The sequence below is a fragment of the Triturus cristatus genome, chromosome 1_1, assembly GCF_964204655.1.
Source record: "Triturus cristatus chromosome 1_1, aTriCri1.1, whole genome shotgun sequence".
NCBI classification, from domain to species: Eukaryota; Metazoa; Chordata; class Amphibia; order Caudata; family Salamandridae; genus Triturus; species Triturus cristatus.
Genome location: NC_140579.1, coordinates 647,909,957 through 647,924,413, shown reverse-complemented (window position 1 = coordinate 647,924,413; position 14,457 = coordinate 647,909,957). Strand labels below are relative to the sequence as shown.

At 45.4% G+C, this 14,457-nt stretch overlaps 1 protein-coding gene across 5 annotated transcripts in view; it reads left to right on the top strand.

Moving 5' to 3' along the window:
* Positions 1-13,444, top strand: part of ADAM11 (ADAM metallopeptidase domain 11) — a 789,906-nt gene extending 776,462 nt beyond the window's left edge. For 3 of the 5 annotated variants that reach the window (XM_085646660.1, XM_085646642.1, XM_085646652.1), the window contains one exon: positions 7,402-13,444. In XM_085646660.1, the coding sequence (XP_085502786.1) occupies positions 7,402-7,540 (139 nt within the window). In that variant the 3' untranslated portion in view covers positions 7,541-13,444. The remainder of the gene's footprint in view (positions 1-7,401) is intronic. The other 2 variants (XM_085646669.1, XM_085646679.1) reach the window with 2 other exon arrangements.
* Positions 13,445-14,457: the final 1,013 nt, after the last annotated feature.

Here is a 14,457-nt window from a genome sequence, read left to right as displayed (position 1 = left end):
GAAGTAGGTGGTGGTTGTTATTCCTGCTACTTTCTCGTACCCAAGAAGGAAGGAGGCTTTGATCCTATTCTAGACCAGCGCCCTCTCAATTTCTTCCTCAAGAACAAGTTCAACATGCTCATGCTCGTTGAAGTCCTGTCTTCCCTGAACCCAGGAGACTGGCTGGTAGCATTGGACTTGCAGGACGCATTATTTCACATTCCCGTCCTGCCTGCCCACATGCGTTAACTGCAGTTCATGGTGCGCCACGAGCACTTTCAGTTCTCTGTTCCTCCATTTGGCTTTACCAGCGCCCCTCGGGTGTTCACCAATGTGATGGCAGTGGTGGCAGCTCATCTGCGAGAACCAGGCGTGCCAGTCTTCCCCTATATCGACAACTGGCTGTTGAAGGTGGGCTCGCCCCGGGCTCTCCCAGACACCAGACTGTGGTGAACCTCCTGCATTTGCTGGGGTTCACTATCAACATGCCAAAGTCACACCTGACTCCCTTTCCGATGCTCCCTTTCATCAGCGCTGTTCTGGACGTGTTGCAGTTTCAGGACTATCCTCCCGAACTGCGAGTCCAGGATATTCAGGCTATGATACCGATGTTTCAGCCTCTATCCTGTGTTATGGTGAGACTGACTGTGGATGCTGGAACTCATGGCCTCTTGCATCCTGCTTATGACACATGCCAGTTGGCATATGAAGGCTGTGCAGTGGGACCTGTAGTTCCAGTGGGTGCAGCACCAGCAGAATCTGGTGGCGGTGGTTAATGAAATGCAATTGGGTCAGCGGCAGACCCCTCATACTTCCTCAACCATATCTAACTGTGGTGACCGATGCGTCACAACTGGGATGGGGTGGTCCTCTGGGAGAGGTAGAGGTCTCTAGCGGAATCCAGACTTCACATCAACCTGTTGGAGCTCCGGGCAATCCGGCTCGCATTAAAATCCTTTCTGCCCTCCATCAAGGGATGGCTAGTACAAGTCTTCACGTACAACACCACTGCCATGTGGTACTGTAACAAACAGGATGGGGTGGGGTCATGGCCCCTTTGTCAAGAGGCCCTGCGTCTCTTTACATGGCTTGACAGTTGGGGCCTATCCCTGGTCGTTCAACATCTGGCACACTCTCTGAACTCCAGGGCGGACAAACTCAGTCGAAGAAGTCTGGCGGATCACGAATGGCTTGTGGTGCAAGGTCTCTTTCAACATTGGGGAGAGCCTTGGTCAGATCTTTTAGCCAACGGCGAGAATGTAAAATGCCAGCAGTTCTGCTCACTGGAGTTTCCAAGGCAGCTTTAGCTCATCTCGAGTGGAAACCAGTCCCCCTGTACACTTTTCTGCCCATACCACTCCTGCCCAGAGTTCTCAAGAAGATCAGGAACCACTGGGCCCAAATTATTCTTGTGGCTGCAGACTGGGCTCAGAGAATTTGTTATCCTTAGCTGTTGAGCATAGCCATCGGTCCTACGATCCGGCTGCCCCTTTGGGAGGATCTTCTGTCGCAGCAGTAGGGGAGGGTTTTCCACCCGAACCTGTCAACGCTCTGCCTTAATGCGTGGAGATTGAGCGGCAGCATGGCATCTTTTGACTTTCAGGCTGAATTCTGCAATGTTATTTTGGCAACCAGGCGTTCCTCCACCAAGACTGTATTCGCCTGCTGTTGGGGCAAGTTTGTGGCATGGTGTTCAAAGAAACAGGTTGATCCTATTTCTCCTCCCCTCTCTCAGGTCCTTCTCTTTATCCTTTTTGTCTTGTCCAGCAGGTCTTTGCTGTATTTCTGCCATTTTTGTCTATCTGTGGTTGCCAGATCAGCCATCTGTCTTCAAATCCCCTGTTTTGAATAGGTCTTGAAAGGTTTACAACATGTTTCCTCTTTCACCCTTCATCATGCCTCTGTGGGACTTTAAACTATTCCTACTGTTTCTGATGTGCGCTCCCTCTGAGCCATTGCACAACTGTTCTCTCAGACGCCTTACCATCAAGACGGCCTTCCTGGTGACAATAACATCTGCCCGGAGGGTCAGTGAACTTCAGGCTTTGTCATCCAATCCTCCATACCTGAGCATCTACCCAAACAAGCTTGTTCTTTGCACTCGAACTTCGTTTCTGCTAAAAATTGTCACTCCTTTTCATGTAGGCCAGACCATCACCCTGCCTACCTTTTATGCTCCTCTGCATCCCTGTAAAGAAGAGGAGCAACTTCATCGACTGTATCCAAAAGACCATTGTCATTCTACCTTGACTGCATGAGAGAGTTCCTGGTGGATGACCAACTCTTCGCCTGGTATTTCGGAATGAAGAAGGGAAAGGCCATGCAGAAACAGACCATCTCCTGCTGGATCATGCTCTGGATTAAGATCTACTACGCATCGGCCAAGAAGAAACCCCCTGAAGGTCTCTGCGCTCATTCCACCACAGCTAAGGCTGCGACCACAGTGTTAGCATGCAGAGTTCTGGTCCTGAATATCTGCCAGGCAGCAGCGTGGGCTACTCTATGCAAGTTTACAAAGTATTAGTGCCTGGACAGTCAGGTTCGTTGAGATGGGCACATTGCTCATTCGGTCCTGCAGGACTTTGTAGTGTGACATTGGTCCACAGATCCACCTCCGGGGAGGTATTGCTTGGGAATACTGGGAGTATTGCCGGCCGGATCGGAGCTGTGTGTAATGCCCGATCGGTCTCTTGCTGCACTTACGAAATTTCTTTGATTTTTTTAATTCTTTCATCTGTTTTAACTATTTTATACTTCGTCCTGCTGCTAACGTGAATATTTGGAGGCTCATTGAGGTTGGCTGCTATTTTGCACTGGTACGGGGAGCGGGCGGCCATATTGGGGACACTTGAGTTAGCGCTCTTGTGGTTTGAAGGGGAAGGCTATTTACCACGCACGCTGCCGTGGACACGCCAAAGGCGCGACTAAGGCAAGCCCGTCTGCGCCCCTCCACGCTGGATCTGGGGCCAGACCCCCTGCTCATTTGACGTCAGCATGCCTGCGCTACTCCAAAAACGAGCTCCTAATGTTCAAGCAAGAAGGAGGTCTTTCAGGCTGTGTCAGGTATGTGTGTGGCTCTGACGGACGAGGCCAAGGTAGAGAATGCTCGAACTGTGGCGTCCAAATGGCCATTATTCTTGAGCAGATGGCCAAAGGGCAGGTTTTTAAACGGGGGGGGGAAAACTTGTAGGGCCAAATGTGGCAAAGTTAAATGTGCTCTTATAAATGCCAGGTCATTGGTTAAGCACACTACAGAATGTACGGTATTCCTGGAGGAATTAGATATTAAAGTTGCTTTCATTACAGAATCTTGGGCCGACTCGACCTCAGGCCCAGATCTGGTAAAGGCCACTCCTCCGGGCTATGTCTGCTACACTTTGAACAGACCCATGAGGAGGGGTGGGGGTCTTGCAATTATCTACCAGGATGATTTGAGCCCCACTTTTCTGCCAGCACCCAATACTTTTTGTGAGGCACTATGGTTTAATTTTAACTTGAAGCATTCCAAAAGTTTTAAGGGGCTATTGCTCTATCGCCCACCAGGTCCTAGAGCAGGGTTCTTGGATACAATAGGCACCTTATTAGAAGAAGGAATGTGTGCAGACTCATTCACGGTTATGGGGGACTTCAACTTCATTTTGGAGGATCTAGGGGACTCAGATACGCTAAACCTCAATAAAATTTTGGAGGCCGGGGACTTGAAACAACAGGTGGAAGGTCCCACGCACACTTTAGATAGGATTTATACTAATAACCCCTATCTCTCTGTACTTGAAGTAGTCCCTCTGGCTTGGTCTGATAATAGAGCGGTTATTTTTGAATTGTCTGACTCCAAAGCATCGATACCCAGTCCGGGGTTTCCCAAGACGTTGGAAATTAGATCCTGGAGGGATCTAGATGTGGCTCGGTTTGAAGAGGAACTTAAGAGTTCCTTTCTTCCTTTCCCGTCGGACATGGATAAGGCAGTGGAGGGTTACTCTGACTGGCTTGAAAAAGCCTGTAAAAAAACTGGTACCTGTGAAAAAATGGACCCCCAGGCGCATTAAGCCCTCCTCTCCTTGGTATTTGGATAAACTTAAGACTCAGACTCAGGCATGTAAAAAACTTGAACGGGTTTGGAGGAAGGAATACAATAACGCAGATAAAGAAATCTATAAACAGAGCCTCAGAAGTTATAAAGACTTACTGTTGGAATCAAAAAAGGAGTTTTATGCCCATGAAATTCTCCTAGCAAAATCAAACGCAAAAGAATTATTCAAAACAGTGTAGAAGTTAGCGGTGCCGAATTCGCCGAAGGTTATTAGCAGTCCAGGCTTGTGCAACAAACTGGCATCCTGGTTTCAACAAAAGGTGGGTGTTACTTACTCTTCCTTTTCTATAGGCCAATTTGGGATTAGAACCTCTTCCCATAGTAAGAGTATGGTAGATTGCTATACTGGGCCCACACTTGACCGGTTCCTCCCTTTAGAAAACTTGATTAGTTGGGGTCCCCCCACTGATCCTTGTCCTGTTTTTATTGCAAACACCATCTCGGATTTGATTGGGGGGGGCTTTACACCCGTTGATCAATGACATCCTGATCTCGGGGTATTTCCCGAAGGCTTGGAAATCTGCTTCCATTCTTCCCTTATTGAAAAAGCCAACGCTGGACCCCTCTGATCCGGTCAGTTACAGGCCGATTTCGCGGCATTCAATGCCAGCAAAAATCGTGGAAAAGGCTATGAATAGCCAGTTGAGCACCTATCTACATACCAACCACATACTCGACTCAACGCAATTCGGTTTCAGAGCCGAACACAACACTGAACTGGCCCTAATTAAGTCGTTGGACGAAGTTAGGGAGGCTCTGGACGGCGGTGGTAGAGCTGTGATGATCCTGTTGGATCTCTCCGCAGCCTTCGACACAGTCCATCATGCGATTTTGATGGATCGTTTGTCGGAGGTGGGAGTACTAGGGGTGGCTTGGAAACTGCTACGCTCGTTTCTCTCTGACAGATCCCAGACAGTCAACCTGGGGGATCATAATTCTGATTCCTTTAGTCTTCCATGTGGGGTCCCCCAGGGATCCTCACTTAGTCCCACCCTTTTTAATATTTATATGATTCCGTTGGCCGCTCTTATAAAATCCCATGGCTTTCAGCTAACGTCCTATGCGGACGACACTCAAATAGTGTTATCCTTTAAGGCATGGAAAACGAAACGGGACTGTGCTTTCATGATTGCATGAAGGAGATTGCTGGATGGATGGCCTCGAATTGCCTAAAACTCAATTCGTCCAAAACTGGGATTATTGTCTTCGGAAACAATTCCAATGTCTGGACCCCTGACTGCTGGCCGGTAGAACTGGGCAGCTGCCCCCTTCTCCCGCCGAAAGCAAACAATTTGGGCTTAACTGTGTATTGTAAACGAACCTTCAGAGATCATATAAGCACCGTGGTCTCCGCCTGTTTTATGTGGCTATGAATCTTGAGGAAAATTAAACCTTACCTCTCGGAGGGGAACTTTAGGACGGTGGTCACGGTGCTTATCATGTCAAGCCTGGATTACTGCAACGGCATTCTTATGAATGCCCATCAGCACCTGGTCAACAGGCTGCAGATGGCTCAAAACGCAGCGGCAAGGCTGTTACTGGGTATTCCTAAATTTGCATCTGTAAAAAATGAGTTAGCCAGGCTGCACTGGCTTCCGGTGAAGCAAAGAGTTTGTTTTAAGGCCCTCTGTACAGTCTTTAAGGCCTTAAATGGGACTGGCCCTCAATACTTGCAGGACAAGTTTACATGGTATGTTCCTACCAGGACCCTTCGGTCCTCTAGCACGAAAAAAGTTCTGACACCTTTTGTTAAGAAGGCCAGCTGGGGCGGTAGGAGCTTCAGGGCCGGTGCATCAGTGGCATGGAATAACTTGCCTTTCTCCTTGAGGAACGCCCCCAGTCTTCTTCTGTTCAGGAAGGGTTTGAAGACCTGGCTTTTTACTCAATGATTGTCCCCCCATCCAGTCAGGCAACAAGACAGCGCCAGGACACCTTATGGTAACCATTGCGCTCTATAAATTTTATTAACATAACATGACATCTATTCTAAGGTAAGATATCTGCAGCTCGTAGTCTCTCTCAGATAGACAAGTTACTTATCTTTAGTAATGCCTTATTCGGTAGAGACTATCTAGCAGCAGATTCCTTACTGATCCACCCATCCGTCCCCACTCTGCAAACGGATTTGTAGAGACAGGGCTGTTTTCCTTTCAGGGCTCTACATTTCCTCACCAGTAGTCAGTGTTCTTTGTGACTCCCTGCTCCTTGCATGGAAAGTCACAAAAAGAAACTGACGTCAGCACACTGGGGTGGCACTTATATAGGTATCGCGCATGCCACTTCCAATGCCGGCGACGCCACGAGGAGCCAAACAACGCCACCTACCAGCGAGCAGGAGTACAAATGACATATATATTTTCAAATCCAGTCTGACCACTGGAGATAATTCGAAGGCAAGGAATTTGCGGTTAGATTGAGCCTCTACCATGAAAGGCGTTACCGAAGGTAAGTAACTTGTCCATCAGTTATGGTGTTCAGCCTAGATTGCATTACTGATTCTGCTACGCCACTGTGTATTTCACTTCTACCAGTTCAAATTTCCACAAAGACTTTTGGTTTTTGCTCAGGGCTTGTGCATGGGGAGTCGAGACACTTTCTCTTGCATGATTTGCCTGTGTGCACTATAGTTGGTTGATGTTAATTCATGTTGTATTCTTTTGTGTCCTGCGGTCCCTCCCGGCTCCAGTGCTTTTGGACTGGTAATATGCCCAAATATCCAAGAATCTCCTTCTTTTGTACAATTGTTTCAGCCCTTATCAAATACTGCAAATGACATGTCCTGCTCTCATCTCTGCAGCTAGAAGGCTGAAAATGTCATAGCCAGCAATTTTAACCATTCATAACCTTAAGTTTATCCAATGGCTCCGATTTCTGTTTCAGGGAAATACCTTGTGTCACTGTCCATCAAATGTGGGTGCTCTCCTATATTAGGTGTTGTCAGATATCTGAAGAGCAACAATTCCCAGGGTTCTTTCAGGGTGATGGGAAGAGTGGCTTGGGCAGAGAGGGTGATGGTGCAGATGTCAACTGGCATATGGGAAAATGTATTAGATGAGCAATTCACTAATGCTTCTGAATGCCCAGCTGTGCTGACCGTGTCTGTTACTAGTACGGTGTGCTTGGTAAGTGCCTGACTGTGCACCAGTCATTCTGGCATTTCAGCAGCACCGACCTGCCAGAATAAATTTCAGTAGTGTGTCAGTCATAATTGAAACAACTTGTAGCCTGGAGCCAGAGGCAAACCACGAACATGAGATCGTTTAGACCATCCTATGTCAGAGACACTAATTTTCTTTTCTTTCTGTTTTTCTTTCCATCGTTGCTTCGGATAGGAACATCAGGAGAGGAAGGTATGGTGAGGCTGACCAGGGGGGGGGATGTGATGTCCATCGTCTTTGTCATCATGCTTGGCATCCACATCGGCTTTACTGCTGTCAGGCCAGCTCTGCAGCTAGCTGCTCTGATGAATGAGAGAGCTCCTTCCTAAAAATACTGCACCATGCCGCATGTTGCTTCCCTGTGGCGGGTTCCATAATTCAGGAACATAGTGGTAATACAGTTACCCATGAGTGTCCTGCTATTCACTCATTGCTTAATCATCATCACTTAGTGGGTGTTGCTCGAAAGTATGATGAATCAAAAACGCAGACCCAAATTGCTTCCCTAAAATTCCAAGGATCCTGGGCAATAAGAAGGAACATAACAAGACTGTAACATTTTGAAATTAGGCAACAAATGTCACTGCAGATTAATGCCCTAAAGTATGATGCTGGATAATTTCTAAGAAAAGGGAACTTCATAAGTGGTTTCAAGAGGAAGGCTGATGGGGGCTTCCATTTGAAACTAGAAAGTACAAAGAAATATTTCTACTGATGGATTGAGTATGCCAGTTGGCAAGCATAATCTGTAATTTAACGATTGCCTAGGAGTCTGCCTAACTCCACTATCCAGGAACAAGTACACATGTACCACCTGCTGGAGAAAATTCATCCTTCCATATCTTAGCTGATCAGAAGGCCATAGAGGAAGACCATAAGTGAGAAGGCCATAAGGGAGACCCAATTTCAGTGCCTCACTTTCCTTGTAGAACTCATTTTGGATTACCCCTCACCTAAATTCAAGCTGTGAATGGATCCTGGTCACTTCAAACATGGTAGCAAATCAAAGAATGCTTGGAACACATATGGATGTGGAATATCATTGAATAATTGGGAAAATACAGAAATTGGGGCAATACAAATCTTTGAGGTTTCCTTTTAAACCATTATCCTTCCAAAATGTTTAAGTCTAGCAACTAACTGTCCATCCCTTGATATGTCTTGCGGTGAGGGTCACAAGTAGTCTGGACACAGTTTGCTGTTGGAATGGAGTACATTGCTACATATAGATCGAAGGGTGTCAGCTGGAAAGTGGAAAACTATGGCAAATCCTAGCACAGTCAAGTAGGCCTTTTATCTTTTAGAGGTTTGAGCACACGCTTCCTTGGGCAGTAGAACTCATGTGACTTATTTGGAAGGTTTGCTGACTTTACTGACTGTGCCTGAATGTCCTGTGACAGCAGTTAGGGAAAGTGGAACAACGGTACAAGAAACTTTGCCCTGAGAGGGCTCACACACCTCACTACTGATAAAGGCCGCTCACATTGTACAACACTATTGCTTTCTGTTCATTAGGCATTGTAGATGTCAGGGATTTCAAAAGATAAAGTGCCACAGCATTGAAATACATTGTTCATAGAATACTGAGAGCATCTTGACGTTTGGTGACTCCATTAACTTTACCTCTGCACCATTTATCCAGGGCTCACACTCATATTTCCCCTGTGCGACCTGAAAATGTAATTCCTGAGCCATCTTTTATCTATCCTCCAACCCAAGATTCTTATTCTATGCCAGCCACTATCAACCATAATTAATTCTTCAGTTGGGAGCCACCATGCACCCAAAACATAATATTTTAACCCCTATGGCAAACTTTAAGCACATTGCCCCTTAGATAATTTCTGTCAAATGTGTAACCTGAAACTTCATCTTGATTGCATAGTCAGTGCAGCCCACAACCTGAATTAATCTGCTCCTATTACATACTTTAGCCATCCACAACCCAATTGCTTAATATGTGTAGCACCTTTTATCACCCACAAGATGAATCTATCCTCATAGTAGTAGTATCTGTCCACCTCTCAACCTAAATATCTTATTTGTTCATTCATGAATTCCCATTGGCTCGCAGTTGGAAGAGTTGCTCGTGACTCTCAGTTATGTCCAAATGACTATAAATTGTTTATTAGATTCGCAAGTCGCCAATATTGGTCTAAAAGACTGGCAGGTACATCCTAAGGTCCCAGAAATGTATTTGCGCCATGGTGCTTGTTAGTTTCTCACCTGAATTGTCCCCAGTGGATAGAAAATTCCCTTTTGATGACAGTTTAGCTGATGCCAAAGCATAGCACAGTGGGAGTGCGCACTGCTTGAGGCACGACAGGCTAAGTTTGTGGAAAGACTTGTGTGGCATTTTGCATGCCATGAACATCCCTTTCCTCTCCCTGAACTTATCCTCCCAATTCCCCTCAACTATTCTGTTGCACCAAACTAATGCCTCTATACTCATTCTTCTTACAGGTCTGGAGGGGGCTAACTTGATTTGCTCCTTGCTGCCTGCGCTGCTCGTCTGGGAACTCTAGAACCTGAAAGCAAAATAAGAATTCAGTTCTGCACTTCAAGTGAATGGGGTTACCTCGAGTTCCTGAACTGCATTTTGGACGTGAGACCTGCAGTTGGCACCAACAGATGGTGCACTCTGTCCTGCATGCTGGTGGCCAATCCGGTGTCCCTTGCAGTAGTGGTGCTCCTGGAAGCAGTAGATTCCAAAGGAATGGAATTATTCAATTGCCAGTATCTTCGCTTGGGTGGAAAGAGATGGGGAAAGGGGTTTGTGTGACCCTCCATGAGATTAAAGATCGACTCTTAGCTCACAGAAGTGTGGAATGGAATGCGATGCACAATCCCAAGGGCAACCGTCTCATTGATGCCACGCCTCCTGACCAAGTATGTACTTCCAGTGCTCACCATGATACAGAGCACTTGCCAAGAAGTGAGCAGGATGAGGCAGGACTCACATTTGAACCCTCTCCTAGCCCACTGATGTGGACTTCTAACTGCCATCTGAGGTTATTGGTCCAAACTGTGCATCTCAGACAATATGGTAAATCTCAGAACACGACACACATTTTGTAATCATGTTGCGCCTATCTCACCTCTGATCATGGAATTCCTTCAGCTGATCTGGAAAGCACATTTCTTCCATCCTGCAGCCTTCCATGGCCCATTTACGGTATTTGAGCAGCACTGCTGGAGAGGATCCTCTGTTAGAAACACAATGGATATTTCTCTTTTATTTTATACTAAGCAAAACAGATGAATGTAAAGACTTCTGTATTTAAAGAACCCAAGACTTTGTCTATGGCTGGGGATTAGTCTGTTTTCCCTAGAGCTTTTGGAGTCTTCTTTATAAGCTACTATGCAGAGTACAATTTCATGTGCACGGGGTGGAGGTGTCAATGAAAATACAGTGTTGTGTCACTTTGATGCAGTTAACCTGCTAATGCCAGGGGCAGTGATAGCCATGTTCAGTGATGTCAACACTCATTTCGCTACTGCGGGTGAGGAATATGGCTAGATGGCATCTGTTTATTTGCTGGAACAGAAAAAGAGATGCTGGTAAGTCATGAGGGGAGAGAAAGAGGAAGTATGCTCCCACTGCTCATGTTCTTATAAATCTGTGGTCCCAAGCAGCTCTAAAGTTACAGGTATCACCAAAATAGACTGACATAGAGTGTGTTCAAGGATGGTGAAGTCAGGGCAGGGGGACTAGTGGGAGAACGCCCATTTTTTACATCTCTACTAAGGCACCCAGTGAGCACTTAGGCAAAGGTTACAAACCTTTAGAAAGAATCAAAGAGGCCACAGCAGGTAGGAGGCTCTCAAAAACCAAAAGGTCAGATCCCACTCCAGGCCTAGTTCTTTAGAGAGGTTGCTCCAAGACTGAAAAGGAGCAGATACCTGTTCTCTGCAGTAGGTAGTAAAGGTGGCTAAGTTGATTAAAACTTCAAATATTCTATGACTAGTTTGCGGACTGTTGAAAGCAAACTATTGAGTAAACTGTCTGCATGAGAGGTATCCTTATTGACCCTTCGATGAAAACAGGATGTAGATTTACATGAGGGACAACCCTTGCAAACTGACACCGAGAGTCACCCCAAGACCAACCGTGCTTATTGCTCAAAAGCACGATGAGATCAAAATGCAGAGCCAAATTGCTTCCCTGGATTTACAAGGACCCTGGGCAATAAGACGGAACATAACAAGATTGTAGCTTTTTCTAATTAGGCAACTAATGTCATTGCAGATCGATGCTCTAAAATATGTGGCTGGATAATTATTTCTAAGAAAAGGGAACTTCATAGCTGCTTTCAAGAGGAAGGCTGATGGGTAGTTCTATTTGAAACTACAAAGTACAAAGAAATAATCCTACTGATGGATTGAGTATGCCAGTTGGCAAGCGGGCTTTGCATCTTAACAATATCTGAGGATTCTGCCTAACTCCTCCATCCAGGAACAAGTGCACATGTACCACCTGCTTTAAAAAATGAATCCTTCCATATGTTAGCTGATCGAAGGGCCGTAAGTGAGAAGGCTATAAGGAAGATCCAGTTCCAGTGCCTGGCTTTCCCTTTAGAAGTCATTTTTTTCAAATGTTTTAGTCCAGTTTCCTAAGTTGATATGCACCAAGACAACAACTCACCAATTCATAAAAGGTAAAAACACAGGGTATTGGTTAGACAACACCCTTTCCTTGAAACTGGAGGTTGATAACTGAGCAAAAAACACACTTTTACATCAAAGCTGTGTACTTTATCTATTTTATCCCATCGATATTTTACTGGTTGGTAAAAGATTATTTAACTACTTTAATGTCCTTTTTCTGGGAATTACCAAAGATACATAGTCGCTCCAGCAGAGAGCGCTAACACGAAACTCTCCTTGGCAGGGGGTTTGAATGGAATAGATCACTTATCCACTACACATAGAGCCCTCCCGCACTCAGGGGCATACTATATTAACAAGGAACAGGGAAAATTAACGCTAAGGGTGCTTAGCATTAATTTTTTTAACGCCCGCTATCGCTGGATAACATCGCCTGGTTATCGCGTTATTAACAACGCTAACAGCCTAGGCGATAAAAAATCCAGCGATAGCGGCATTTTGGGAGGTTATCGCTGGTAATGCAGCGATAAAGCTACAAGGATAGGGATATCCTTGTTGATAGCCCATGGTGGGCTTAGCCATGTAATCCACCTCTCATTGGATTACATGGCTAAGTCTGAAAATTAAGAAGGGGCTATAGGCCCTTACTCAGTGATATCATTCACTTAATTATGAGCTGAAGAGAATAAATTTGATAGCTCTCTGTATTAAATAAATTCAACGTAAACCAAAAAATGCAACAAAACAAAATCAAAATCACCATACATTTATTTTCTTATAGTCTTTACTTTGACAATTGTTGTCGTCAAGGTTGCTCCAGAGGGAACATGCATGTGTCAAGGGTGCTTAAGGGTGAATGAGTGAAGAAAGAAAGAATTCAGAGGGTAGTGACATAAGGAAATTTGGCAAAATTCAATACTGGACTGGTTATCAATCACCGTCCTATAGGGCCTGGTCACGTTTCAGAGTATGCAAACTGAATTATACATTTACAAATTGAACTAGAAGACAATTCTAGTATAGCACGTGGGGGAGTGACGTGTCCCAGGCTAATGAAATGGGGGCGTTGACGTTACGACCCGTCTATATGGCCTTAAGGGGGGTTTGAACCTTGGCCGTGCGGATCTTCATCAGGACAGAAGGGGCAACCTGGATAGGTGCTGGACCTGTTTGTGTGCCTAGAATTGATAAGAAGTGGTGATAAGGATGTTGCACTAGGATATATACTAATTCCAATAATGGGCCTGCAAGAAGGCTTACCCGCTGCCGTTCGTTGGGCGGGATTCCTTTAATGAAGGACATGAAGGATCAGGATCATGGTCCCTGTGTCCAAGCGTGATAATCCGCTTAAGGATACATATTAATTCAGTGGCTGAAAAATTAAGAAGGAAACCTCATTTCATTCCATTAGAATACATAAGTGTGCGTTCCAAAACATGCGCGGAAGAGTGGGACGCAACAGTTTACCTTCAATTTAGAAGTAAGGGTCCACTTAAGGACATGTACGTGTCTCTAGCAGCTGGAAGTCAAGCCAAGCTGGAATAGAATGAAATGAAGGAGGCATGATTAAGTCTAAGATCTAACTCAGCATCAATGGATGCAAGCTTGAGGGTGTAAAGGGAGGGAGGGGGGGTTGTGTTTACCTGGGACCGCTCTATTTCGGCATCCGTGTGGTGTCTCGTTTCGCTGGTAGCAGAATAACCGCTCGCTGCGAGGACGCTTAAATTAGAGTGAAACGTCAACATGAGATTGACGGTTCTGGTACGTTTTAAGAGACAGAGTTAAAAGACTCCACCCGGGCAGCTATTCTGAATCGGGGACAGGTTACTCGGAAAAACCTTGGAAGGGGAAAAGGTGCTACTTAGCTAGGTGGTCTATGAAGTATTACGGCAACGCAATTCAATATATTATGCGGGCAATACATTAAATGAAAGAAGGTCAAAGGGTTAAAAAACAATAATACAAACGTTTACAGAACAACATGTGTGGACAATTACGAGCCAAAAGGTTAATAAAACATTGCTAAGCCACAATTACAATAAGTACCTTGTTCGTGTGTGTACAAATCGGTTATTACAGAGTGGCTAAAGGTTAAAATTAATAATAGACAATACGATGCAATATGTATTGACAGTTGTGAGTAGGAAAAATGTCATGATTAATATGCAGGTGCACGGCACTAAATCCATAATACTGTTAGTCTGTGAAGAATATCAACTCTTGTTCACTGCTGTGATAAGTAATGCTGAACCTCAGACTAAGATAGTGCACTATAGCAGGCGGGCAGTGCGGTTGTGAGGGGGGAGTAAAAAGGCCATGACAACTGTTAAAATACAGTTTGGATGAGGTGTTCACGTGATTGGAAGTGATCTCATGTAGAAGGGCCAACAGCTTGTAGATACAGAACACTAGAGCCCTAGTGATCAAGGCCCGTGAAGTGCAACGGCTAGTTTACTGACATGGCCTCAGTTGTAGATTCATCCATTACTCATAATAGAGACCTGCTTACTAATTTCTTCAAATTCATTCAGGCCCCTCGCAATCGTATCTAGAGAATGTATCCATCTACATTCGCGTTTGTTGAGTATGTTGGTAAAATCGCCCCCTCTTGGGTTATGCTTG